This window comes from Centrocercus urophasianus, unplaced genomic scaffold (genome assembly GCF_019232065.1).
Source record: "Centrocercus urophasianus isolate 14NV4802_14NV808 unplaced genomic scaffold, USGS_Curo_1.0 seq_11, whole genome shotgun sequence".
NCBI classification, from domain to species: Eukaryota; Metazoa; Chordata; class Aves; order Galliformes; family Phasianidae; genus Centrocercus; species Centrocercus urophasianus.
The window spans coordinates 54,513,646-54,536,070 of record NW_024884253.1 but is presented as its reverse complement, the minus strand read 5'-3'; the positions used below and the strand labels follow the sequence as shown (position 1 = coordinate 54,536,070).

Here is a 22,425-nt window from a genome sequence, read left to right as displayed (position 1 = left end):
TAGGATTTTATAGCTTGTGTCTTCTAATCATACATTAATTGTTCATTGTTCATATTCTTCAGCATGTATACTTTATTCACATATAAATGATTCTGAGAAATTAGATGGATTCTAGATCTAAGATATTCTAGGAAATGCCAGTTGTATTATGATTTGGAGCAAATTCCACTACAGTGGACAGTGCACTCCAGATGAGGCCTCACCAATGAAGGATCAGCTGTTGGTGATACTTTGCCTAATGGTCTTGTTGCCCTCTGAGCCTCAAGGGCGTATTGCTGGATCATGTTCCACTTGGTGCCTAGGTCCTTTTCTGCAGATCTTCTTTCTAGTTGGGTAGCTCCCAGGATGTCCTGCTGCTTGAAGTTTTCCTTCCCAGGCTTTGTATTTGGGCATCACAAGGTTCCTGCTAGTCCATTCTTCCAACTTAGGATTCCTCAAGATGGCAGCAAGACCCTCTGGTGTGTCTACCAGTTTAGTGTTCTTTGCAGACTTGCTGAGAGAGCATTCTGCTGCATCATCCAGATCATTAAGGAAGATATTGAACATAACTGCAGCCAGCAAGTACCTCTGCAGTACACCACCAGTTAATGTCCTCCAACTAGATCTTGGGCCCATCTGTTCAGCCACCACTGTCTCATTATCCAACCCATTTCTTACAGGGTAAGAAAACCTACAGATATCATCAGCTTCTTCCTGGCTACTCTAAATTATCTCATTCTGTTTGTTTGGTGGTAACTCTAAATAACCTGGTACATATTTTGTATCTCATAATATTTTTTCAAATGTAGTACTGTGCTTTACAGGGATTTTGCAGTAAAGCTTGAGTTAACAAAACAACAATCTGTTATTTATGAAACTGATAGTGGTGTATCACCTAAGGAAATTTTTGGATACCCTTTTTTGTTTGCTAGTTTTTAAAGGAGGCATTTCATATCTAAGAAGCATTGCATTTATTTTGGCTTCTATTTACATATGCTTTACATATTTGCACGTTTCCCATGTAAATACCATGTTTCTCATATTTCAGTTAATGAGAGAGTTCCCCATAAGAAATAAAACAAGAAGTCAGTGTATTGCAGTGCTCTCAAGACTTATTGCATGTTTTTCTCTCTAGTTGTAGGTGATCAATCTTGTTTTTCACAATGTTTTTTGTTTTGTTTTGTTTTGTTTTGTTTTCTCTGACTTGGGAATTTTCCCTAATGGAACTTGATTTTCATTAGTTGCAAAAGAAATGACTACCTGGCTATCAGAAGATCTAGTCAGTCAGTGTTTAGATACCATTAAAAGAGTTCTGACTCAGCCAGACAGATAATAACAATTTAATTGAATTGCATACAGAAGAGCTGTTGAAGTATAATCTATTTAATGATAGATTATTTTAAAAACAAAATTTTGCTGGGTAAATATGCTTCAACATCATTGAAATTTCAGAATCTCTGATAATGCCTTACTTCCAGACTGTTGTATCAGCCAATATACTATTAATATATTACTTCAAGTGTCACGGACTTTATTTCACTGTCACTCTTAAGCTACAGAAAGATAATTTTTCACAGCCTGTCCAATTCAAGATCTAACATATCTGTAGAATTTTAACAGATTTTGTACTTTGGTGTGACTTTGTAATAACTGTATTGCTAAAAAATGGGAAGGTATGACTAGAGTTTTTTGATGCATTAAAATGTATGGTCTGGATTACACTTCAACTTTATTAAGTTTACTCAAGTAAGATGCTTTGAAAATTGATAATAAACACTGAAACAGCAGGTAGAATGAGTTTTACATCTGGAAAACAAAGGTTTTTTTAAAAAATGTATGAATTCTTTTTATCTTCACTTCGCTATCATTTTGAAAAATTTAATTTTATTACCATAATATTAATACTTATGGAGAGCAGATAACTTGTCTTTCTACTTCTGTCATGAACTACCAAAACTGGACATGGAAGCCTTCTAACACAAAGCGTATCAACTACCTGGTGGGCATGACTGAACAGACACATTTTCTCTCAAATTATTGGACTTGGGTCCGAAAGCACTGCATAATAAGTCAGGTCTTTCTTTTTGCCCCAAGTTTTCAGAGCTTTCTGTCCTTCGCAGCTTGGCAAAAGGTTAATGTATGCTTAGTATAGGATGTGATCAGACTTTAAAACCTGAACAGCAAAAGTTTTTCACAATCTGACACACAGTCTGTGTCCAGTTCTCTCCACCTGTTTCTAGTATGGTCAGCTGATGCAGCAAGACACTTGGACTCTTGCTACCACGACTCCTTCCTATGAAAATTCACTTCAGCTGAGAGAAGTTCCATCAAGATCTGTTTCTTCCTGTTTGCTTCTCTGTACTTTATAAGTGTGTTGGAGTGTTTGCAAACCAGTCCTTGTATACTCAGAAGAAATTTGATGGTTACACTAGGCATGGTTTTGATGTTAATTTAAACCAGTAGTTTAATTATATTTCTTTTAAGTGTCTTGCTTTCAGCAGTAGATATCAACATCTGAGTACATTAATTGAAATGTTTAATTATGTTTACTATTGTTTGTTATCATATCTATGTGCTGATCTATAAAACTATGTAATATTAATTGCCTACTCAATTATATTTGCAGTCTCCTAAGTTCATGAGTATTTAATCAAGATTTATATTGTGCCACTGTAAAAGAAAACTTGGAAGAACAATGGCAGCCTGTTTATAACAAGACAGTTTTAAAAGGTGATTTTACAACTCCAGTTCTGACAGTATATCCTCCCTGTTCGGACTGAAATGGCTGTTCTTGCTCATAGAGCACTGGATTTTGTTTTTCATATTATTTGTCAAATTTTCTCCTCCTTGTTTGTATAACTTTTGATACATTGAATTGAAGCAGTAATGTGTTCTGACTAGACTACACAGCTCAGACTCTAACTTGGTTTTCCTTTTGTACAGTCCTTCAGAGGCCTGGGTAGAATGTGGCCAGGAGAATCTTGATGCAGAGTGTTTGCATGTAGATGTTTATAATTGGTTTTGGAACAGCAGATCCTATCAAATTTTGTGGAAAAAAAGAGTAAAGAATGGTGGAGTTCTTTGCTGTTATATTCCCCCTGAAGATGAGCAAAACAGTATAGAATATTCGTATTAGGCAGAACAATAATGCAAGAGAGAAAAAGTACAGGCTAGTCTGTTCTGAAGAGATAGTTGTCCAGAACCAGAAATGTAAAAGGGGCTAAAGTGTTTCAAAGGAAAATATCTTCAAACTATGGAAAAATCTTGTGAAATACTGCTTGTCTATGGATACCTGTTTGAGACATAAATCTATGATCAAACTTATTTAAGTGTTGTCAGGCTGTAAAGGCATGATATAAAGCATCTTAGTAAATACTATGTTTATCAGATAAAAAATATCAGGCATATTAGACCTATTATCTTATTTATGTGATGAATTCCATTACTTATGGAATGCTAGTTGGGTGCCTCTGAGAAAGAAAGAGAATCCTCACTGTTGATAGGGGTGGTAGAGTATTCATAAATGCAGAATCAAGTTAAGTTGGGTGTTATAATCACACTGAAAATGCAGAATAGGCAAAGGGATTCTGAAAGGATTTGTAAATTTATCCTATTTTATGTGCCTGTATTCAAATGTCTTGGGGTTAACTGTGTAATGTTCTTGCATGCCTGGATCTGCATAATTTTTTTTTTTAACTCTCACTCATGAAACAGTGAGTGAGATAGAGGAAATTTTGACTAAAGTAGAAATAGAATAAGAACTTTGCACAATATTATCAATACTGTCTGCATTAATAATTACTGTGTTGCCATAGTTTTTAAACTTCTTGTATAAACAAGTCATGATCCTAAGAAATGTATGTAGAACTATATCACTCCAGTTAAAATTTAGCACACTGACATTACAGCCAAGATATTGAACAAAACTAATTTTCTCTTTCTCAATTTTTAAGATCCAGATTTTAAGGACCTTGGAGTTTTGAAACCATTGCCAGGTTGGTATGTTGTTTTTTCCTAAGTTTTGGAGGCCTTTGTGCTGTGCTGTAGAAAATATTTTTGTTTGCTGTTCAGGATTCATTTTTCTGATATTTTGTTATTTAGTTTGTGAGTTTGAAATGGGAGGACCTGAAGGAATTGTGGAATCTGTACAAATTGTCAAGGAAGGAAAAGCTTCTGAAACTGAAGCAGTAGACTGTAAATGGTACATCCGAGCACCACCCCGATCCAAGGTCAGTCCTTCATCCACTTGCTAATTTGCCACTTAATTTAAGAAATTGACTTTTCTAATATGCTGTGCATTGCTTAGTACAGACAGACCTTGTTTAATAACTTTACAGCTTGAACCTCTAAACTGTTTTTTTTTTCTTCTGCTGTAGAAAGGTAATTTATCACCTCAATCAAAATAACCTTCTTTCTCTCTAAATAATGATGTGGGCAGCATTAATGTGCTTTTTGTGCCATAAGTAATTTTCTTAAATTCATCTTTAATTTTGGTCATACTTTTAAGGCATCAGTTTGTTTAGTTAAGTGGGAAGCAATCTTATCTAACGTAGGGACTATTAAGGGAACACTGCTGGGTCCCTATGATCATTATTGTTTCTCATCTGGGAACAGTGAACATGGAGCCAAGGTGAATTAACATTCTTGTGTATGAAGCCTTTTTCTGTTATTGTAGAGCGATTGACAAAAAGAGATAGTATTCTCCTTTCCCTCTCCCACCATACACAGCAAACCATGTCTTTGCAACAAACAGGAGGGGGATGCAATTAATTAATGATTCTTTTCTTAGATTCTGATCCTCTCTTATCCATGGCTTATTTGTTATTATTCAAATTAATTTTTGCTGGCTACCCTACTGTTTCTTTTCTCTGAGCTCAAGCATCTCCATACCTCCAACCTACTTTCATTCCCTCTGCTAAAGACAAATTCTACGCATATTTTTATTAGCAGGTTTGTTTTTGGAAGGCTTTTTTTTCTTGTTTTGTAAGCTCAGAGCAGACTATACTGCATACATCTGATTGTTCCAGCACCCAATACTGAATAAGCAGCAGGCAGGTTTTCCAATAGAGAAAACTTATTTAGTATCAAGATCTTTCTTATTTTGAAAGTTCAGGAGTTAAATAGTTGGCACATAAGACTACAGATAAATTATTTCTAGAATATACTTCAATTTCATATTTTTTTTACATTTGCAAAATTCAATATTCATGGAAGTTTCCAATTAAGTAGATAGAATTTCCACTTCACAAGAGTAAGTAGCTATCGATGTGAAATTATTAGACTAATTAGTTATTGCACATTATATACTTAGTAGGTAAGAAAACAGGTAAACACAATTAAAGACTTAGCCTGGTTAAATAAGACAAAAGTTGCCCTACATTTGTATATCTGTTTAGTTTGTCAGATAATATCATCATGACATTCTTATCTAATCCAGCTCTAACGTGCCACAATTCAAAGTGCTCCTGGAAATCCCATATTTAGTTATCTGTAGGATTTATCCAGAATTCAGTCCTGATTTAAAAATACTAATTTTGCAGCCACATAACTGTAATAACAGTGTATAACACAAATATGCCAAACCATGTTGTTAAGAGGATAAAAAATTATTAGTTATTTGTGAATTTTTATACCTGGATTTAGCTTTGCTTCATTTCATAAAGTGTAGACCAGCTGAAGAGTGTCTGAAATAAAGAGCAATGAGAACATTTTATAAAATGTGAGAAAAGATTGGAAGTTATATAATGTTACATAGAGGTTTTTGTGAAGGAGGGTGTTACGAGGCAGTATCCCTAAGTATCTAGTGAGGAGGAGAGGCTGCTCAGACGTCAATTCATTTGCAGAAGACACCAAGTTGGCAGGAAATGTCAGTCTGCCTGGGGATAGGAAGGCCTCACAGAGAGATCTGGGGAGGCTGGAGCTGGGCTGAGACCAATGGGATGATGTTCAGCAAGACCAAGTGCTGGTCCTGCCACTTTGGCTGCAACAGTACCAGGCAACACTACAGGCTTGGGGCAGAGAGGCTGGAAGACTGTGTAGAGGAAATGTACCTGGGGGTATTGATTGATGCTCAGCTGAACATGAGCCAGCAGTGTGCCAAGGTGGCCAAAAAGGCCAATGGCATCTTGGCTTGTATCAGAAACTGTGCAGCCAGCAGATGCAGGGAAGTGATCATCCCTCTGTACTCAGTCCTGGTGAGACTGCACCTCAAGTACTGTGTTCAGTTTTGGGCTCCTCACTACAAGAAAGATATTGAAGCCCTGCAGCATGTTCAGAAAAGGGCAACAAAGCTGCTGAGGGGTCTGGAGCACAAGTCTTATGGGGAGCTGCTGAGGCAGCTGGGATTGTTCAGAGAAGAGGAGACTCAGGGGTGACCTCATTGCTTTCTGCAACTACCTGCAAGGAAGCTGTGGTGAAGTGGGTGTAGGCCTCTTCTTCCATGCAACCAGTGATAGGACTAGAGGGAATGGCTTCAAGTTGCTTCAGGGAGAGATTCAGGTTGGATGTTAGGAAATATTACTTCTCTGAGAGAGTGATCAGGCAGTGGAGTGGGCTGCCCAGGGAGGTAGTGGAGTCATTGTCCAAGGAAGTGTTCAAGAAACATTTAGATGTTGTAGTGAGGGACATGGTTTAGTGGGAAATAGTTGCAATAGGGGAATAGTTGGACTGGATGATCTTGCTGATCTTTTCCAATCTTGGTGATTCTATGATTCTGTGTCTTTAGGATAAGTCACAGTATTGCATGGGTAAACAAAAGATTTAGGTTAGATATAAGGGAAGAAAAATTCAAACAGTAGGACATGAATTATTGGCTGAAGGAAATTTGTTCAGCTGATGTTGTTAGCAACATTAAAGTGCAAGTAAGGCAAAACAAACAAACAAACAGAAAAAAAAAAAACATGGAAAATGTGAGAAACATCCCTAATCTTATGTTTTGTCAGAGAAGTGGACAAGCTTGTCTCTTGATGAATCACATTGCTCCCATCTTATAGAATTATCTGGCTGGAGAGAGAGGACAGTATAAAAGAATTTAAATCAGTGTTTCTTAAGGTGAAAGATTTTTCAGCAAGCTAGGAAAAAAAAAAAAAAATCAAGCCTAAAGGGTTTTATTCTGGCTTTCTTGTTACATACACATGTGTATAAATGTGCATGTGTGCATATGCATTTATATTCACGCGTCTGTAGTCATGGTATCGCTGTACTGGAAAATTTTTCAAACTGGGAAAATTTTCAAATATTGAAGAAGAAATTGGTGGATAAACTTTAAAAAGGTATTATATGAAGTAAGATCTATGGTAATACTGTTTTTGGATCAAGATTCTGTTGTCTGTATTTTACAGTCAGCTTCCTTTGTGCTTATCTAACCTTGAATTAATGACATATTCAGTACAGTGTCAGTGACATCATTCTAATTTATGGCAGGTTGCACCTATGAAAACAGGCTATCCAGCTAGGAACAGTAAGAACTCAACAGCTGTCTTTAAATCTATATGCTCATGTGTTCTGGGCTGCACAGTTTGTTACTGGGAACTATGCCTAAAAGGCCAGAGTTTCTCAGATGATTTTGAGTTGGATCTTTACATCTTTAGTTTCTTAATCTTTGCCAGTTTGTGGGCAATTTCATTTGGCTTAAGCTCATCCAATCTAGCAAGATGCAAGTCTCTGCCACAGTGCAATTCCAGATTCAAGCCAAGTCTGAGCTCAACATATATGCAGTGAGATCAATTGGGGTGTATGAACTTGAGAGCTCTAAGTCTGAGCTTCAACCTAACAGTTTGGATGTAATGCTGCTGCTCTCCTCACCAAGCTAGAATGGCAGAGAGCACTCAATTTCTTTCACAGGCTTAAAGTACTGAGTCATCACTGATTACCTTGTAGTATGAAGAGTAGAATGCTAAAAATGAATGCAGAACTGGAGCTTTCCGGAAGTCCAGAAGACAGGAGAAATACAACTGAAGTCTTTTTTACTTGTTGCGAAGTATGTCATTTGTGTAATCATTTGGAGACTATTTCTGTTGAGTAAGATAGCTGTGAATCTGAAATTCAGAAATACTGAGGGTTGTCAGCTATGTGTACGAGTACAAGTGGATGAGGAACTCATCATGAGCCAATTGTGTACTTGCAGCCCAGAAAGCCAGGGCAAACATAGGTAGAAGACTGAAGGAGGTGAGTCTTCCCCAGTGCTCTCATGAGACCACACCTAGAGTACTGTGTCCAGCTCTGGGGCCCTGAACATAAAGATATATTGGAGTGAGTCCTCATGGGGGCCACATGGATATTCAGAGGTCTGGAACACCTCCCCTGTGAAGAAAAGCTGACAGAGTCAGAGTTTTTGAGCTTGGAGAAGGATCCAGGAAGATCTTATTGCAGCTTTCCATTACCTAAAGAAGGCCTACAGAGAAGATGGAGAGAGATGGTTTATCAAGGAGTGTTGCAACAGGAGAAGAGGTAATAGCTTTAAACTAAAAGACGGGAGATTTGGATTAGACATTAGGAGGAAGCTACTCAAAGTGTGGGGAGGCACTGGAACAACAGGTTTTTCCATGTAGTTCAAGGTAAGGTTGAATGGGCAATCCAACCTAAGGTTGGATTGGAGCAACCTGGTCTGGTGGAAGGTGTCCATGCCTTTGCTGGAGTGGTTGTGTAACGATGTGGTCTTTTAAGATCCCTTTTAACATTAACTCTTCTGTTGTGATTCAGTTGGTGATGGTGACAGAATCTGACTCACCTTGATCCAGGGTGGCTTCTTGATACGATTAGACCAGGGCAGTGTGGTTGGTCATGGGCTATAAAATATCCTGTGCAGACTTCAGAGGGTCCATGTTCAGACAGAGCCACCTGCCCAGAAGCATGACACACTGCTCTGCTGTGTTCATCCGAGTCAGCATGGAAAAAACAAATTCAAGCCAAGCCTGCCCTTACGCCCAGGGTCATGGTGGGAGTAATCAGAACAGGACACTAGAGCTTGATCATTCAGGCATGCCATCAAAATATTGCTGTGGAAAAAAGGTATCTTCAAGACACTGGCACATTTAGAAAGAAGGATTTAAATAACTTCTCACTGTTTTCACAGTGAACCTTGAATTTACTTATCTAATCAAAAACAGCTTTCAATTCCAGAGCCTGACTCCAGATTGATTGCTGTCTTGAAGGAAATTTGGTTGTTGCTCATGTGTTTCTTGTACCCATAAGAAGAAGTAGGCAGTGAAACAAATTCTGGAGCTACAAACTGACTGAAAACATTTTCTGTTCTTGTTCACAAATGGCAATTTATGCTCTGAGATGAGACCTACAAGAGTGACAGTTTAAACTGTCAGCTCTAATATACCAGCGTAATCCTGATTTTTTTGAAGGATTTTTTACCAGCACACTAAAATTGTAGAATCATAGAATAATCAAGGTTGGAAAAGACCTCTAAGATCATCTAGATCAACCATCCACCTACCACCAATGTTTCCCCCACTAAACCATGTCCCTTAGTACAACATCTAATGTTTCTTGAACACCTCCAGTGTTGCTGACCTCACCACCTCCCTGGGCAGCCCGTTCCAGTGCCTCAACACTCTTTTGGAGAAGAAACATTTCCTAATACAATTAACGGGCATTTTAATAGTGATTCTTGAAAAGTTAAAGAGAAAAAGAATTTAGAGTTTGAAAAACCTAAGGAACAGATGCGTCATTAATAGCTTTAGGTAGGTTCCATGTCTGGAAAACTCTGAAGCCTGATAGTATGCAAATAATATTATGAATGAAAAATCCTGTGCATTTTTCTGGCATATGAAAAGCTTTTTCCCTGGAACAAGAGGGGCAAATTCTGTTTGAACAAGTAGAAAATGTTGTTTACCTATGTTAAAATATTAAAATCACTTTTCTGAAACAGTTTTTTCAGATGACATTGCAAGACGACAGTATGTGTGTATAACATTTTCTAGCCGATGTGATAATACACATGGCAGACTGGCACTTGCAGAAAAATGCTGTTAAGTTAGCATTAATATATTCTGTTCAGGTATAGAAATAGAATTATCCTTAGCATCCTCAGTCCAAATGATTGTTAGGAAATACAATTTAAAAAGGTACTCATGAAGGTAATTAAAAATCCACCAAAGAGAACAGCAGAATCAGAATCTATCTATGGCTTTCAATGTTAAAAAGCAGAACAGTATCAAGGGACGTTAGCTCCCACTTCCCGCTATTTTTCCATTGAGCAAGAGAGAAAATGCAAGTGATAATGGCTAGAATAAATGTCAATTACTGAGAACTTGTGGAAGTCTGAAGAAAAAAACAAAACAAAACAAACAAACAAAAAAAAACCAGAACAAAATAGAGGATTCTAGAGAGCTTCACTCCTTAGGGAAAACAACAGCCAGTATTTCTCAAGTGCCAGGAAAGAGGAAAACCTGAGATATGGAGTTCTGTCTTTCCACGGTATCACAGGATACCACCATTGATGCTTTTTGGTTTATGATTATTGACAGAAATGTTTAGAATCCAAGCAACAAGATGAAAGATTTTTAGAAGAAAAAAAAATCAGTGTTTTAGTAATATGACTCTGTTTTGGCTGTTATGTTTGTCATCTTTTTGCCTTGAAGGAGAATAATTAATGTTGCAAAAATCTGCTTAAAAAAACTGAACTTGCTATGCCAAAATAATTGAGCTATTGTTAAACTCCATTGCTAATTGCATAGAGCTGAACAAGATGCAGAATAAAGCAAACGTAAATGATCAGTAAACAGTAGGGAAAGACATAGGACTCTTTACCCTAGCCCTGTGCTTGCAAGAGAATTGACTGAACCTATAAACTGAATATGTAAAATTTGGAACTTAGGACCTGATGAAGAGGAGGTTTTTCTCTCACTTCTAAAGCATTGTTGGCAGTTGAATTATGGCTTTTTCTTCTTTCTATCATTTGGTATTTTTTTGTTTTTTGATGCATTATAAGGGACTGAATGTCTGTGCACATATATTAAGTCTGATATGCTAGGATATGGTGAGAAGGTTTTCATGACTGATCTGATCAATCATGTTGTCAGCACTAACCTTCAGTGATTGATTAAAAAGCAGAACTCATCAAAAGTGATTCACTATGAAGAGATTATAATCTGACTATTTTACTGAAGTGATATATTATTAATAGTTAACAATCATTCTTTTTTTTTTTTTAATATATGCAGTAAAAGATTTCTCTTGTTTTCAAATTTAAACAAAAAATAGTAAAACTTGTCCAACATTTCCTTTTTCATTATTATGATGACAATGGGAACCTTAAAAGTGACAAGACAATTATTTAAACTGTAATGTGACTGAGCATTAATTATATATACCACAGTACAGTGAAGGTTTATCAGTTTTGTTTCTAATGACATTACTATTTGTAGTGACATCTCAAAGCTCAATAAAAGCTAATACTTGAGTACTAGCAACCTGTTTTTCTAAATACTATGGATCTGATTATGTGAGGAAAACGTCTTATAAAAATTTTACAAGAAAAATACAAAAGGACGAAATACGGCAGTTATGCTTCTTTTGTATACAATGTTCTCTTCAACAAGAAAGGCCTCATTATGCTAAGATAATATGTCAGTACCTACAGAAATAGTAACATTCAAAAAGCCTCCATTGGTATCAATGGAAGAAGGCTTAATGAAAACAGAAGATAGTATTTCAGTTTTTCTTCATTTGTTTGCTCCTGAAGGGACAATTTCTTATCTACTGTTGGTGGAAGTAACGACTGAGATCACAGCAAATGAAATAACCAGAAATATTTATAATTTTTCTCTCCCTCTGCTTAATTTATCATAGTGAGATCTACATAACAGTGAAAGTAATCTTGCCACTAATTTCGGAAAGCAATGTATCTGAAATGTTTTGCATTAAATAATGATTTGTTGTATAATCAGATTTATTCTCTCCTTGGGGATCTCAATTTATTAGTCTTTTTTTTTTTTTTTTTTTTTTTTTTTTCTGCCAGTGTGGACCTCACCCCCAATGACAGCAGCAATGGCAACTATATTGAATAAGACTAAAAATTGGCAAAAATATGCATATGAAATTAAATTACTTTCATCTCTTTAAAATAAAATCTGATTCAATATTAGATTGTCAGTTTGTATGAACAGTTTCCAATATTAAAAAATTTGCTCCAGTCTTAATCCATAGGTATGATTCAAATAAACTTAACTAAATTGATTTCAGATAGCTTTGGATCAAGTCCTCATTGCTTTATATAAAGTTCTAGACATAGTTGTCTCCAAAAAAGAATATAAGAACTAAATTCCAGCTCACCTCAGACTATAGTAAATTTATTTTTTCTAATTTATGAAACTTCATGCCACTGTAGAAGGTGCCATCTTTCTTCTGAAGGATGGGCATAGATTTTTTTAAGCCAAATATTTATTTCCAGTGGTGCCAGCACCAAATCTCTGTCATATATGTGTGTGTGTATATATATATTTTAGCTGAATTTATCACATACAGGAATCAACAGAAGTGACCAAAAGCAGAATTCAATCTCGGAAAAAAGTCTGTAGTGTCTTCCTCACTGAAAGAATCAAAGCAGAATGCTAAACTGTTGTTCTCCTGTTCCCTTCTCAGCATTTATAACTGTTTACTCTGAGATATATTTACCATTTTAGAAGGCTAGCATGATATCAGAAACAAGAGAATGTCAAATGATAAGCTTATAGAAAATATATAGCTTATAGAAAAAAGAATTTGGCCATACAGTTTATGAGTAGTCTCTTTGAACAGATCAAGAATAAAGGATGAATGCTGGAAATTGCTGTGAGAGATATTTTTTAAATAGTGAGAATTTATTGTAAGAATGAAAACTCTTGAATTTCATTTCGGTTTTGAAATAGTGTATCCTGTACAGACATATGTATGTGCTTAAAAATATATGTGAACAGATATATACAAATATATATATATATATATAAGATATCAGGGTAGGAGGAGAAGACAAGAAAACAAATGTGAGTGATCCTTGCCCCATTAAATTACATATAGTTTTACTGATGTTATAGCAGTCAGACTAAGATATTTTTCTTCTGGAGTAGGTAAGAGTTTTCCTGAAGACAGCAATAAGACAAAAAATATAATCTGTGCATTTTGCATTATATCTATATGGTCTTACTATGTCTAAATATGATCTATTTTATATACGTATGTATAGTGATAAGTGAAATATTATGCAGACATGGACTATTTCAGCAGATTCGCAGGGAGGCTGAGTGCCAGGGTTTCACGGTGCCTGTTAGGCTTGTGTTTGAACATTGACTGGTCTCTAGGCCACAGGAAACTGCTCTTCAGACCTGTCCCAGTTATGGCTATTTGCAGATGTGGGAGTTCTAGTTCTGGTTCCTGCCATACTTTCCTTCATCTTCCAAATCTTGTTCTGGCAGTACAGTGGTGACCCTAGGAGCTGCTAGTATAGGAGGGCCTTGTCAACCACTGGAGTGAGGAGCCCATCTCACCCATCTGATTTCTGCATGACTTCATTTGAATCTTTTGCTGGTCCAAAACTTGTGCCTAAACCTCTCTTACTAGACTTTTGTTGCTCATTCAAGTTCGTTTTCCAGTTGACTTCTGCATGTTTTCACACCTTTCCTTTTAGAGGTGTAACAGCTTCTAGGAAGTAGATTAAAGTGAATTCCAGACATGGAATTGTAGAATCATTAGGTTTGGAAAAGACCACTAAGATTGTCTAGTCCAACCACGAACTCATCCCCACCATGCCCACTGACCATGTCCCTCAGTGCCACATCCACACCATCCACGCGTTTCTTGAACACCTCCAGGGATGGTGACCACCTCACTGGGCAGCCTGCACCTGCTCTTTATGAGATGTTCTGAACCCAGTCTGAACCTTCATCTGCTTAGTGGCCCTGGAAGAGGCTGAAAAGGGCAGGAAACTGAAAACTGGGATTCCCCTGAAGAGTTAAAGTTGCCTGGCATCAGCAAGACTTAAATGCTCTAAATGAATGGAGAATGGCAAGAGCAAGGTTTGGAGGGAAGAGGAAAAGGGTCAGATGCCTTGGCACATGGTGAAGGGAGAAAGATTGGAGAGAATGAAAGAGACTTGCAAAGTGATACAGCCAGTGCAGAGAAACTTCAGAAATACATTTCCTGTACTCAAGAGATTTAAGAGTTCAAAACAAGCCTTTAAATATGACTTTGCCAAGGAAGTTGGTGACCCATTTTAACCAAAATGGAATGTCTATGCTCCTAATACAAGAGGAAATTACAGGACAATTCCAGACAATGTATTAATAAAATTGGTGGATGACTGAACTCAAGTAATTTTTCATTTCTCTACAGGAGTGGAACAAGGGCAAATGAAATTAAAAACAAAATTATCAAGAAGACCAACACTACAAAAACAATTTCTTTGCATATTTGCCATCTGAAAATTATTACTTTTTGCTGCTAAATGTTCAATTTTGTGGAGATCAGTACAGCTGCTTCAATTTGTAGTATTCAAAAATAATAATGTAAAAAGACGCTGAAAGAAAGATTTATCTGTAATTTAATTGAAATATGTTCCTCGCAGTTCTTCTGGAGGATGGCTATGTTGGAACAGAATTAGGGTATGCTCTAAGAAATGACATAGTGGAAAAAATGAAATGAAATTCATATACTGAATTTCATGTGCAAGTAAAAAAATGTCTAGCAAATATTTGCTTCAAAGAGACCAGTTACAAAGAATAGCAAGGAAAGGAAATGTGCTGTAATACGATATCTTAAAAAAAAAAATAAATAAAATAAATAAATAAATAAAAATCTGAGCTATAATTAAGCAGTGTCAGACTTCTTAGTAAAACTTCTGAAACCTTATGAGTTCTGATATGTCAGTGAGGAGATGTGTTGAGTGCTGTATGCTTCTGGAATATAATGTTTGTGTACTTTGTGCCAATCCATAGAAGCCTTTTTGTGAACTGTCCTGTGTATGTAAATAGCTATCTGATGTTAATAAGACTATTTGTAAAGTTAATCTGATGTATAATACAGTGGAGTTTTTTGGGGGATTGTTCTTTCAAGATGCACACAGCCAGATGTTCTCTGACTTTTTACGCAGTTTCTGCCCTACTCCACCTTTCTGTATCATTCTCGTGAAGTCTCCCAGGTACCCTTAGATGTTTGATTATATATCATCTATCTAATGGAAATTTTACTTAGTTTCTGTTGCTGGAATATTTGATGTTGCTTGTTTTAGCAGTTGCCTTTAAAATGAGATTGTTTCCCTGTTCAAGACTGTATAAAGTTGAGTACCAGAAAATAGCATTTTCTCCTCACTTCTTCTATTGGGTAGGTTTATAGACATCTTTGTAAAGGGTAAGACATATATTACATTTGTAAGAGAACTTAACTTGAATGCGAGTGATATTTTCTAAGGAAAATTTCAAGGTTTCTAGCAGTTTCCATGGAATGATCTTGATTTCATCCCTGCTAAATTATGAAGACAAGTACTGTAAGAGCTTTGTTTAGAAAAGCTGAGATGGTGGCCAAATTGCTTGAGGAAACATGAAAAGATTAATGATTGAGTTCTGCCTGTCTCCTAGATTCTCACTTCCTGATCTGTGTAGCTGAGACATATCACAAAGATGACACATTGACTGTGGGGAGAGAGTAGCAATTATTTGCCTTGTTACTTTCCATGTCAGGCAATAATAGAGCAATACTGTGCTAGTTAAAAGAAGGAATTTCCAGCTTGTCTCTGTCCTTCAGCTTCAAGGACTGTTGTACATACTTCTACTGAAGGGGCATATGTTTGGAAATTAGGACCATGCTGCAAAGTATAAAAATCTCGATCTTCTATTTTGGAGTTCTGTTTTGGAGCAAGACAAAATACAAGGAATTATAAATAGTTTGCACTTTCTGTATTAATGCCCACTCAGGGAAGTTGTATGTGAATCACTAGCTCCAGAAAAATTATTTTGATGCTGTTGTGTAGCCTTTCTCCCACAAGATAGAGCACTGTTGCTTAATGCATTTTCAGTCATTCTAAAATGTTTCTATATGTTGCCTTTTCTTTCTTGTTTGTTGCACAGATATATTTGCGATTCTTGGACTATGAGATGCAGAATTCCAATGAATGCAAAAGAAATTTTGTAGCTGTCTATGATGGAAGCAGCTCTGTGGAGGATTTAAAAGCAAAGTTTTGCAGCACTGTTGCAAATGATGTAATGCTGCGGACAGGTCTTGGAGTAATCCGTTTGTGGGCAGATGAAGGCAGTCGAAGCAGCCGATTCCAGATGCTCTTCACATCTTTCCAAGAACGTAAGGTCTTAATCAATGTGTCTGCCTTTCAGTTTGTTAAACAATACCAGTCCCACAAACTGCTAATGTTTTCTTTGTGCAGAGTATACACCAAAGGATTCTCCTGAACAAGCTCTGTGAACCAACAGAACAGATTTAATTCTATGAATTTTTAATACTGCACAATGATTTGTAACACAATAGGTAGAGCACAGGATTCACAGGCAGGAAGGCAAGTACAGCTTGTCACTATAAATATAATTTTTTCCTGACTCCCAATCTACTGGGCTACTCTGTCAGTTTTCTCTTAGTGGCTGGAAAACAGTACAACTCTGAATGTTTTTATCAAGTCTCATGTTTTTTATGAATGTGATTTTTTAGATCTTACAATGATGGTACTTTAAAAATGCCGTATGATTATTTTATAGTAGATGATGGGTACGTTTGTTCATACACCAGAATTTCAACAAACATGTATCAGACAGTGTTAGGCAAATAATGAAGGATTTGGTGGTTTTAATATTCTCTCTATGCAGCTTTCATTCATACATCTATATGATTTCTGAGCTCATGTAGTAGGAAAGACAGCCTGTGAAAGAAACAAAAGGTACTTCTTGCCAGTCTGAAAAACATGAAACCCAATTATCTCATTCACTGAAAATTATTAATTCAGTTAATCACTTGTGAAAGATTTTGCTTTGTTTTCTTTAATGTAAAAATGCACATATGGTCCCTCGAGGAAGGAGTGTATATATTTGTTTTCTTGTTCTGATTTATGTTCATTTTTAACTTATTTTTTGGCTCGTGTTTCACATTATTCACAGAAAGGTTTCTATGTGACTGTCAGTGATTGAAATGAAGGTGCAATCCTACCAAGCATATCCTTCATCTGTATTCTGTGTGTGTGTACCCCACAATGAGACTGTTGAGAGCGGCCTCCGTAATTCTTTAATTATGGCACTGAATAAAAATTTCTGGCAGTTTACGTGCTTGAAACTGCATATGCCACTGTAGTTGCATGCTGCAGCATTAGGGTAGATTATATTTTTTTTGTATCTAAGTCAGACCATAGTCTAAAAGAGGCCTCAGTTGAGATGACACTGCCCTTTTCTCATTTCAGCAACTGGAAATGTCTTGAATATTCAAGATCTGATTTTTTTTTTTTTTTTTTTTTTTATTTCTCCACAAGACATCCTGATCTGTTACCTTAGAAACAACTGCATAGACACTGGAGGTTCAGAGCATAAAGAGAAGAGTGAAGCACTGTGATGACTAACTTGAGATGAGGGTTTGAATAAGTGTGGGTTTGCAAGATTTCTTCATTTTAAAGGAGAGTAAGGAAAGGTTTTGTTAGTTTTTATTTTTGTTTTTATTTTTCCTCCAATAACATTCTAATACTACATATTATGAACTCCTCTGTTCTTGTAAACAGCTAATGTTTTATAATGGATGATATTCTGACTGGGAGGTTGAAAATAATAACATGATGTGCCTTCCGTAAATTTATTCTGAACAGGTGTTGCAGACACAAAGCTGAAAATTTATAAAGGGATAAATTGTGCTTTGAGATATGTGTACACAGCCTGATCATAAATATTAGAAGAAAATGCATCTGTGTGTTAATGCTGGAAGCTGACTTAAAAGATATAAAGGTGACACTGACTGTACTCTTTGTGCCATGTTAGTTGTGCGTAGTGCTGCCCCATACTGCAGATTTGTACTGGCTGTGCAAAGTCAGATCAAGCAAACGCCCAGTCTGCGTGGTGTGATGCAACACATAGTCTTAGTCTTCCATAGTGTGTGGGAATAATTAGATCATCTGCATGGAAGAGGAGGAATGTCAGATTTCATTCAGGGAGATAAGTATAAAGAAACAGACACCTGTGTCTCTATGCACAGAAAGGAAGAAAAAAAAGCTTTTTGTTCACTTGGAGCTGGGGAAAAAAATAAAAAATAGAGGATGACTCTTTCGTTGTGGTTAACTTGCATGTAAAAGAGTGACAAAGTGACTGTTCCTGTGGGAATGACCAGGTGACGCTATGTATAGTTATATGGTGCTCCTTGAGTTCTCCAGTGTGTGGGTTTGCTGACTGTAGACTTAAGTTGTTGAGACTGTGAACTCTCTGTTAGGCAAGGCTCCATGAATGTTTTCTTTCTGAGTCTGTTCATTGTTAATTCTTGTTACAATGCTGTTTTGGGGGAATTTACATTTGTGCAAAAAGAGGAAATATTAGAGATTTCTTAAATGATTATTTTCATACTATTTCTTCAGTCTGCTCCAATTGTAAATATATACTAGTCCTCTTTTTTTGGCTTCTGAAAACTGGTCTTACAAGTTTCCAAAGCCTTAATGGTGATGCTCTGCAGAACAGCAGTGCTGTTAATATGTTTCAAGGAAGAACAGTCATGAGATGCAATAATTTGTAAAGTTTACTACTCCAGAAAATCGGTAGTGATTCTCATATCATCAAAATTTTAGTAGAGTTCTAAGTAACATTTAATAAAAAATATAGCTAATATTGTAGAGTGATGATTTAACAGTTTATGATCAGTATTATCAGCTATTCCAAATATCATTGGATTTTATCTGTTTAAGTCCTTACCTTTTCAATCTTTTATATGCCCTATTAGCACATACATTTGCATCATGTTTTTCTGTTTTTTTTTTTTTAAAGGCCTAAAATATATTTCAAATATCAAACTAAGTTAAGAAGCAGAAAAAGGAGTGGGGGGGGGGGGGGAACAAAAACTTGTAGCATCATCAAAAGATTTATGGCCTTTGGTGTATGGTGGCATTGAGTGACATGGTTTAGTGGACATAGGGGGTGGGGGGTGGTGGTCTGACATTTGGGCTAGATAATCTTAGTGATGTTTTCCAATCTTAATGATTCTATGATTCTATATGTTCATCTGGTAAGAAGACTAGAAAAATGAATTTTTGTTTTTTTCACCCACTAGCTGTTCATTTCATTTTCCATTACTGTGATGTAGATTAATGACAGACATGCTACACCTACAGTTTCTTCAAAGAGATGCTCTGGAGCAGACACACCTACACTTGAACCTAAAAGCAGATCTGTAAAACCAGGGCATAAGGGATAAAATAAAATGCTTCTATATGCAGAACAAATTGTTTATTCTCTCACCTCTGACAGATGTTTGGTAGCATTGCTTGTCTCTACATTCACAACTCTGCTTCAGAAAGCTCACATCAGAAAAAATATCATTTCTCTTATTTTTTTGCTGCTTTGAGCTTTAAGACTGTTTTAAAGGCTCTGTCACGTGTAACTTTCTTAAAGAAGTACAAAATATGACTAAAACTTTATTAACAAAACCTATATTTATGTAGAAATCTAGAGTCATCTTTGGAAGAGCACTGCACAGATTTATAGAGTAAGAGCAGTCAAGTCCTTATTTGCAGACAGAATCCTTGAATACGATCATCCCAGCATGAGTAATTCTCTAATGGGGAGAGGGCACTGCAGGTATTTGGTATTAATGGCTGTGTTTATTGTGATAATGCAAAAGGAACACTGAGAAGGGGAACAGAAATACAATAAGTGCAATGTATGCAAAGAAATAGTTTCCACTTCGGAGGACTTAGAGGTGTAAATATATTATAGCCTTGCTGGATTTCTCCCTGCTTCCACACTGATATATAAAAAAAGAAATCGTTGGGATTGCCTTCTTAATAATGAGCACTCATCTGTGATTTTCAGCCCCTCTATGCTATCTTAAACTGTCTGTAATCACTAATCCCCACTGATAAAGCTTCCCAATGATTTTCTGCCCCTGAACAAAACAGGTGTTTGTGGTGCCTACAGCGTGTAACTGTGCTGAATGGAGTGGTGCCTACAGTGTATAACTGCTGAATGGAGCTCTGAACACAAGCTTCTGAGCTGCCAGTCTCTAATAGACTCATATTGACGTGTGTCTAATACTAACTCTCAGAAAAGATTACATTTCTTTGGAGCAGAGCTGTCTGAAGCTGGCTGAGAAAGAAAATTCAGAATTAAAGGCATTTAATTCATTTTCAAGCTCCTAATAGACGCATTTTAATAAATTCTTTTTTTTTTTTTTTTGTGGGAAACGAAAAAGTAATTTTTAAACACTTCAATATACACTTCTAAAGTCAACTGAATTTTATAATTTTAATAAAACAAGTAAACCCATCTATCAGTATGGCTGATGGACATTTCCTTGGGATTGCTGAGAGACAAGTTCCTCTGTTTCCAGGATGATTTGAGGAACATCTGAAGAATTTCTTTTTTCTTTCTCTTGTGATGAAAAGAAAGCTCTATTTTTCAGTAAGGAGCAATAGGAAATTCTAAATGATCTATGCTTAAAGAATTGATGTGCAGAGCATGATGCAATGAGCTATCTTGAGAACATTAAGAGTAGGTGTGAAATGTGTAATGAGTTCAGCGGAAAATATTTTTCACATCTAACCATTATTCAGATTTCAGAATTTTCTCATTTGCCCTCAGGAGATGGCAAGACCTCTAAAAAACGTTATGACAGGAATGGAAGAGAGGAAGCCTGTAAATAGTAAGTAGGATAAGGCATTCATCTAAGATAACAGAGTTCTGGATTGAAAACCCTATCCTGAAATTGACTCAAAAGATAAATTCTTAAGTTTCAATTAAATAAGATGTAGATACCCAAGATAGCTTGCTCAGAGCTATTGCACAATGTAGAAATAATGGAGTTAAAACTAGCTCCATATAGTGCTGAGAAATAGTGTAAATACACTGGGGAAAGCAGTGCACTGGACCAGGCAGGCATTACACCAGATATGTAAGAAGTCAGCTTTTGATTTCATCATGTAAAAATACTTTGACCCCATTGTGTCTGCATTTTATACCCAGCGTATAGCATATACCCGGCGTAACCCCTCTAAAAATCATGCTTAGCACACAGATAACATATTTTGTTCCTTATACTACTATATCTCTATACTGTACTATGATAGTATAGTACTTTTACTACTATTATTCTATACTATTACAATTATTAATATCACAATGAATATGTTATAGTCCTATATATATCATATTTTTTATATAGTATAAGTGGGTGAATACTAATTTGTGATTATTTATTTTGTAACCCAAGTGAAAGCAATATTTTTGGGAAAAAAATATGAAATATGACTGCTTTTATTTCGTTTACTTTGTAAGCATGGCGTATAGAAGAGCTACTAATGCTCTTTATATTTCTCTGCCTTAGGGCTATTCAAGATTAAAAGAATTTGTGATTGGTTTGGATTAGTAAATGAAAATGTATGAATTATTACCTCCATGTGCATTCCAAGAACCTTTTAACATTGAAAAGATGTAGACAATGCCATTGGCTCAATTGTCATAACTTTTGAAATTATTCTTCAAATTCTAAACTTGGCTTTCTTAAGTACCAGGACGGTAACCTTCTGGAAATATGATGGTTGTAACAAACTTGTAGTCTTCTAACTTGTCTCCACTAAGAATAAATTATATTTATTAGTCAGGTAACAGTAATAGGTTTATTATTCTACAGTTTTTTAAAGTATATGTTTCATAAACCTAAAAAAGTCTCTCTCTATATACCATCTCTCTACCTTCTTAAAACACTTGTTTATGTGTCTTCTAGGGTAAGTGCTCCATCTTGTGTTCAGAGTAAATACTTGTTGCAAAAGAGAAGTTACTACGTTAAGCTTTGTTCCATGACCGCAAAATTCGTTTGTGTATTGAAATGCAAGGCACACCTACACATAACATAGAACATTTTTAAGAATGTTTTACATCTTAAAGGGAAACTGTTTGAAGGTTTATATACACGCACATATATATGTATATATATATATATATATATGTATAATTTCCATACAAATAATGCATGGTTCAACTCTAAAACAGAAAAAGGTCTTTGAGTAATTTTTCTCATTGAATTTTTAAATTACAGTATTTTTGTACTTTACAAATTCAATGTTTTAGGAAAGACTTTCAGTTATTAAAGTAGATCAACTTGAATTATATGAATAATTACAATTTGTTTACTTATGCTGTTAACATTATGAATTGTTCATTGTGCTGAATATGTTACTAATTTCTAGGCCAGTACCTTGGCTGATTTTGATTCGAGATTGCATTGGGATACAGTAAAAATAAATGCAACTTTGTGATCTAAGCTGTAATTTTTAATCCTATTATC

At 35.9% G+C, this 22,425-nt stretch overlaps 1 protein-coding gene across 1 annotated transcript in view; it reads left to right on the top strand.

Moving 5' to 3' along the window:
* NETO1 (neuropilin and tolloid like 1) overlaps positions 1–22,425 on the top strand; it is a 60,650-nt gene that overhangs the window by 29,879 nt on the left and 8,346 nt on the right. Inside the window, exons 5-7 of the mRNA XM_042840095.1 lie at positions 3,933–3,974; positions 4,081–4,208; positions 16,029–16,257. Of these exons, the coding sequence (XP_042696029.1) occupies positions 3,933–3,974; positions 4,081–4,208; positions 16,029–16,257 (399 nt within the window). The remainder of the gene's footprint in view (positions 1–3,932; positions 3,975–4,080; positions 4,209–16,028; positions 16,258–22,425) is intronic.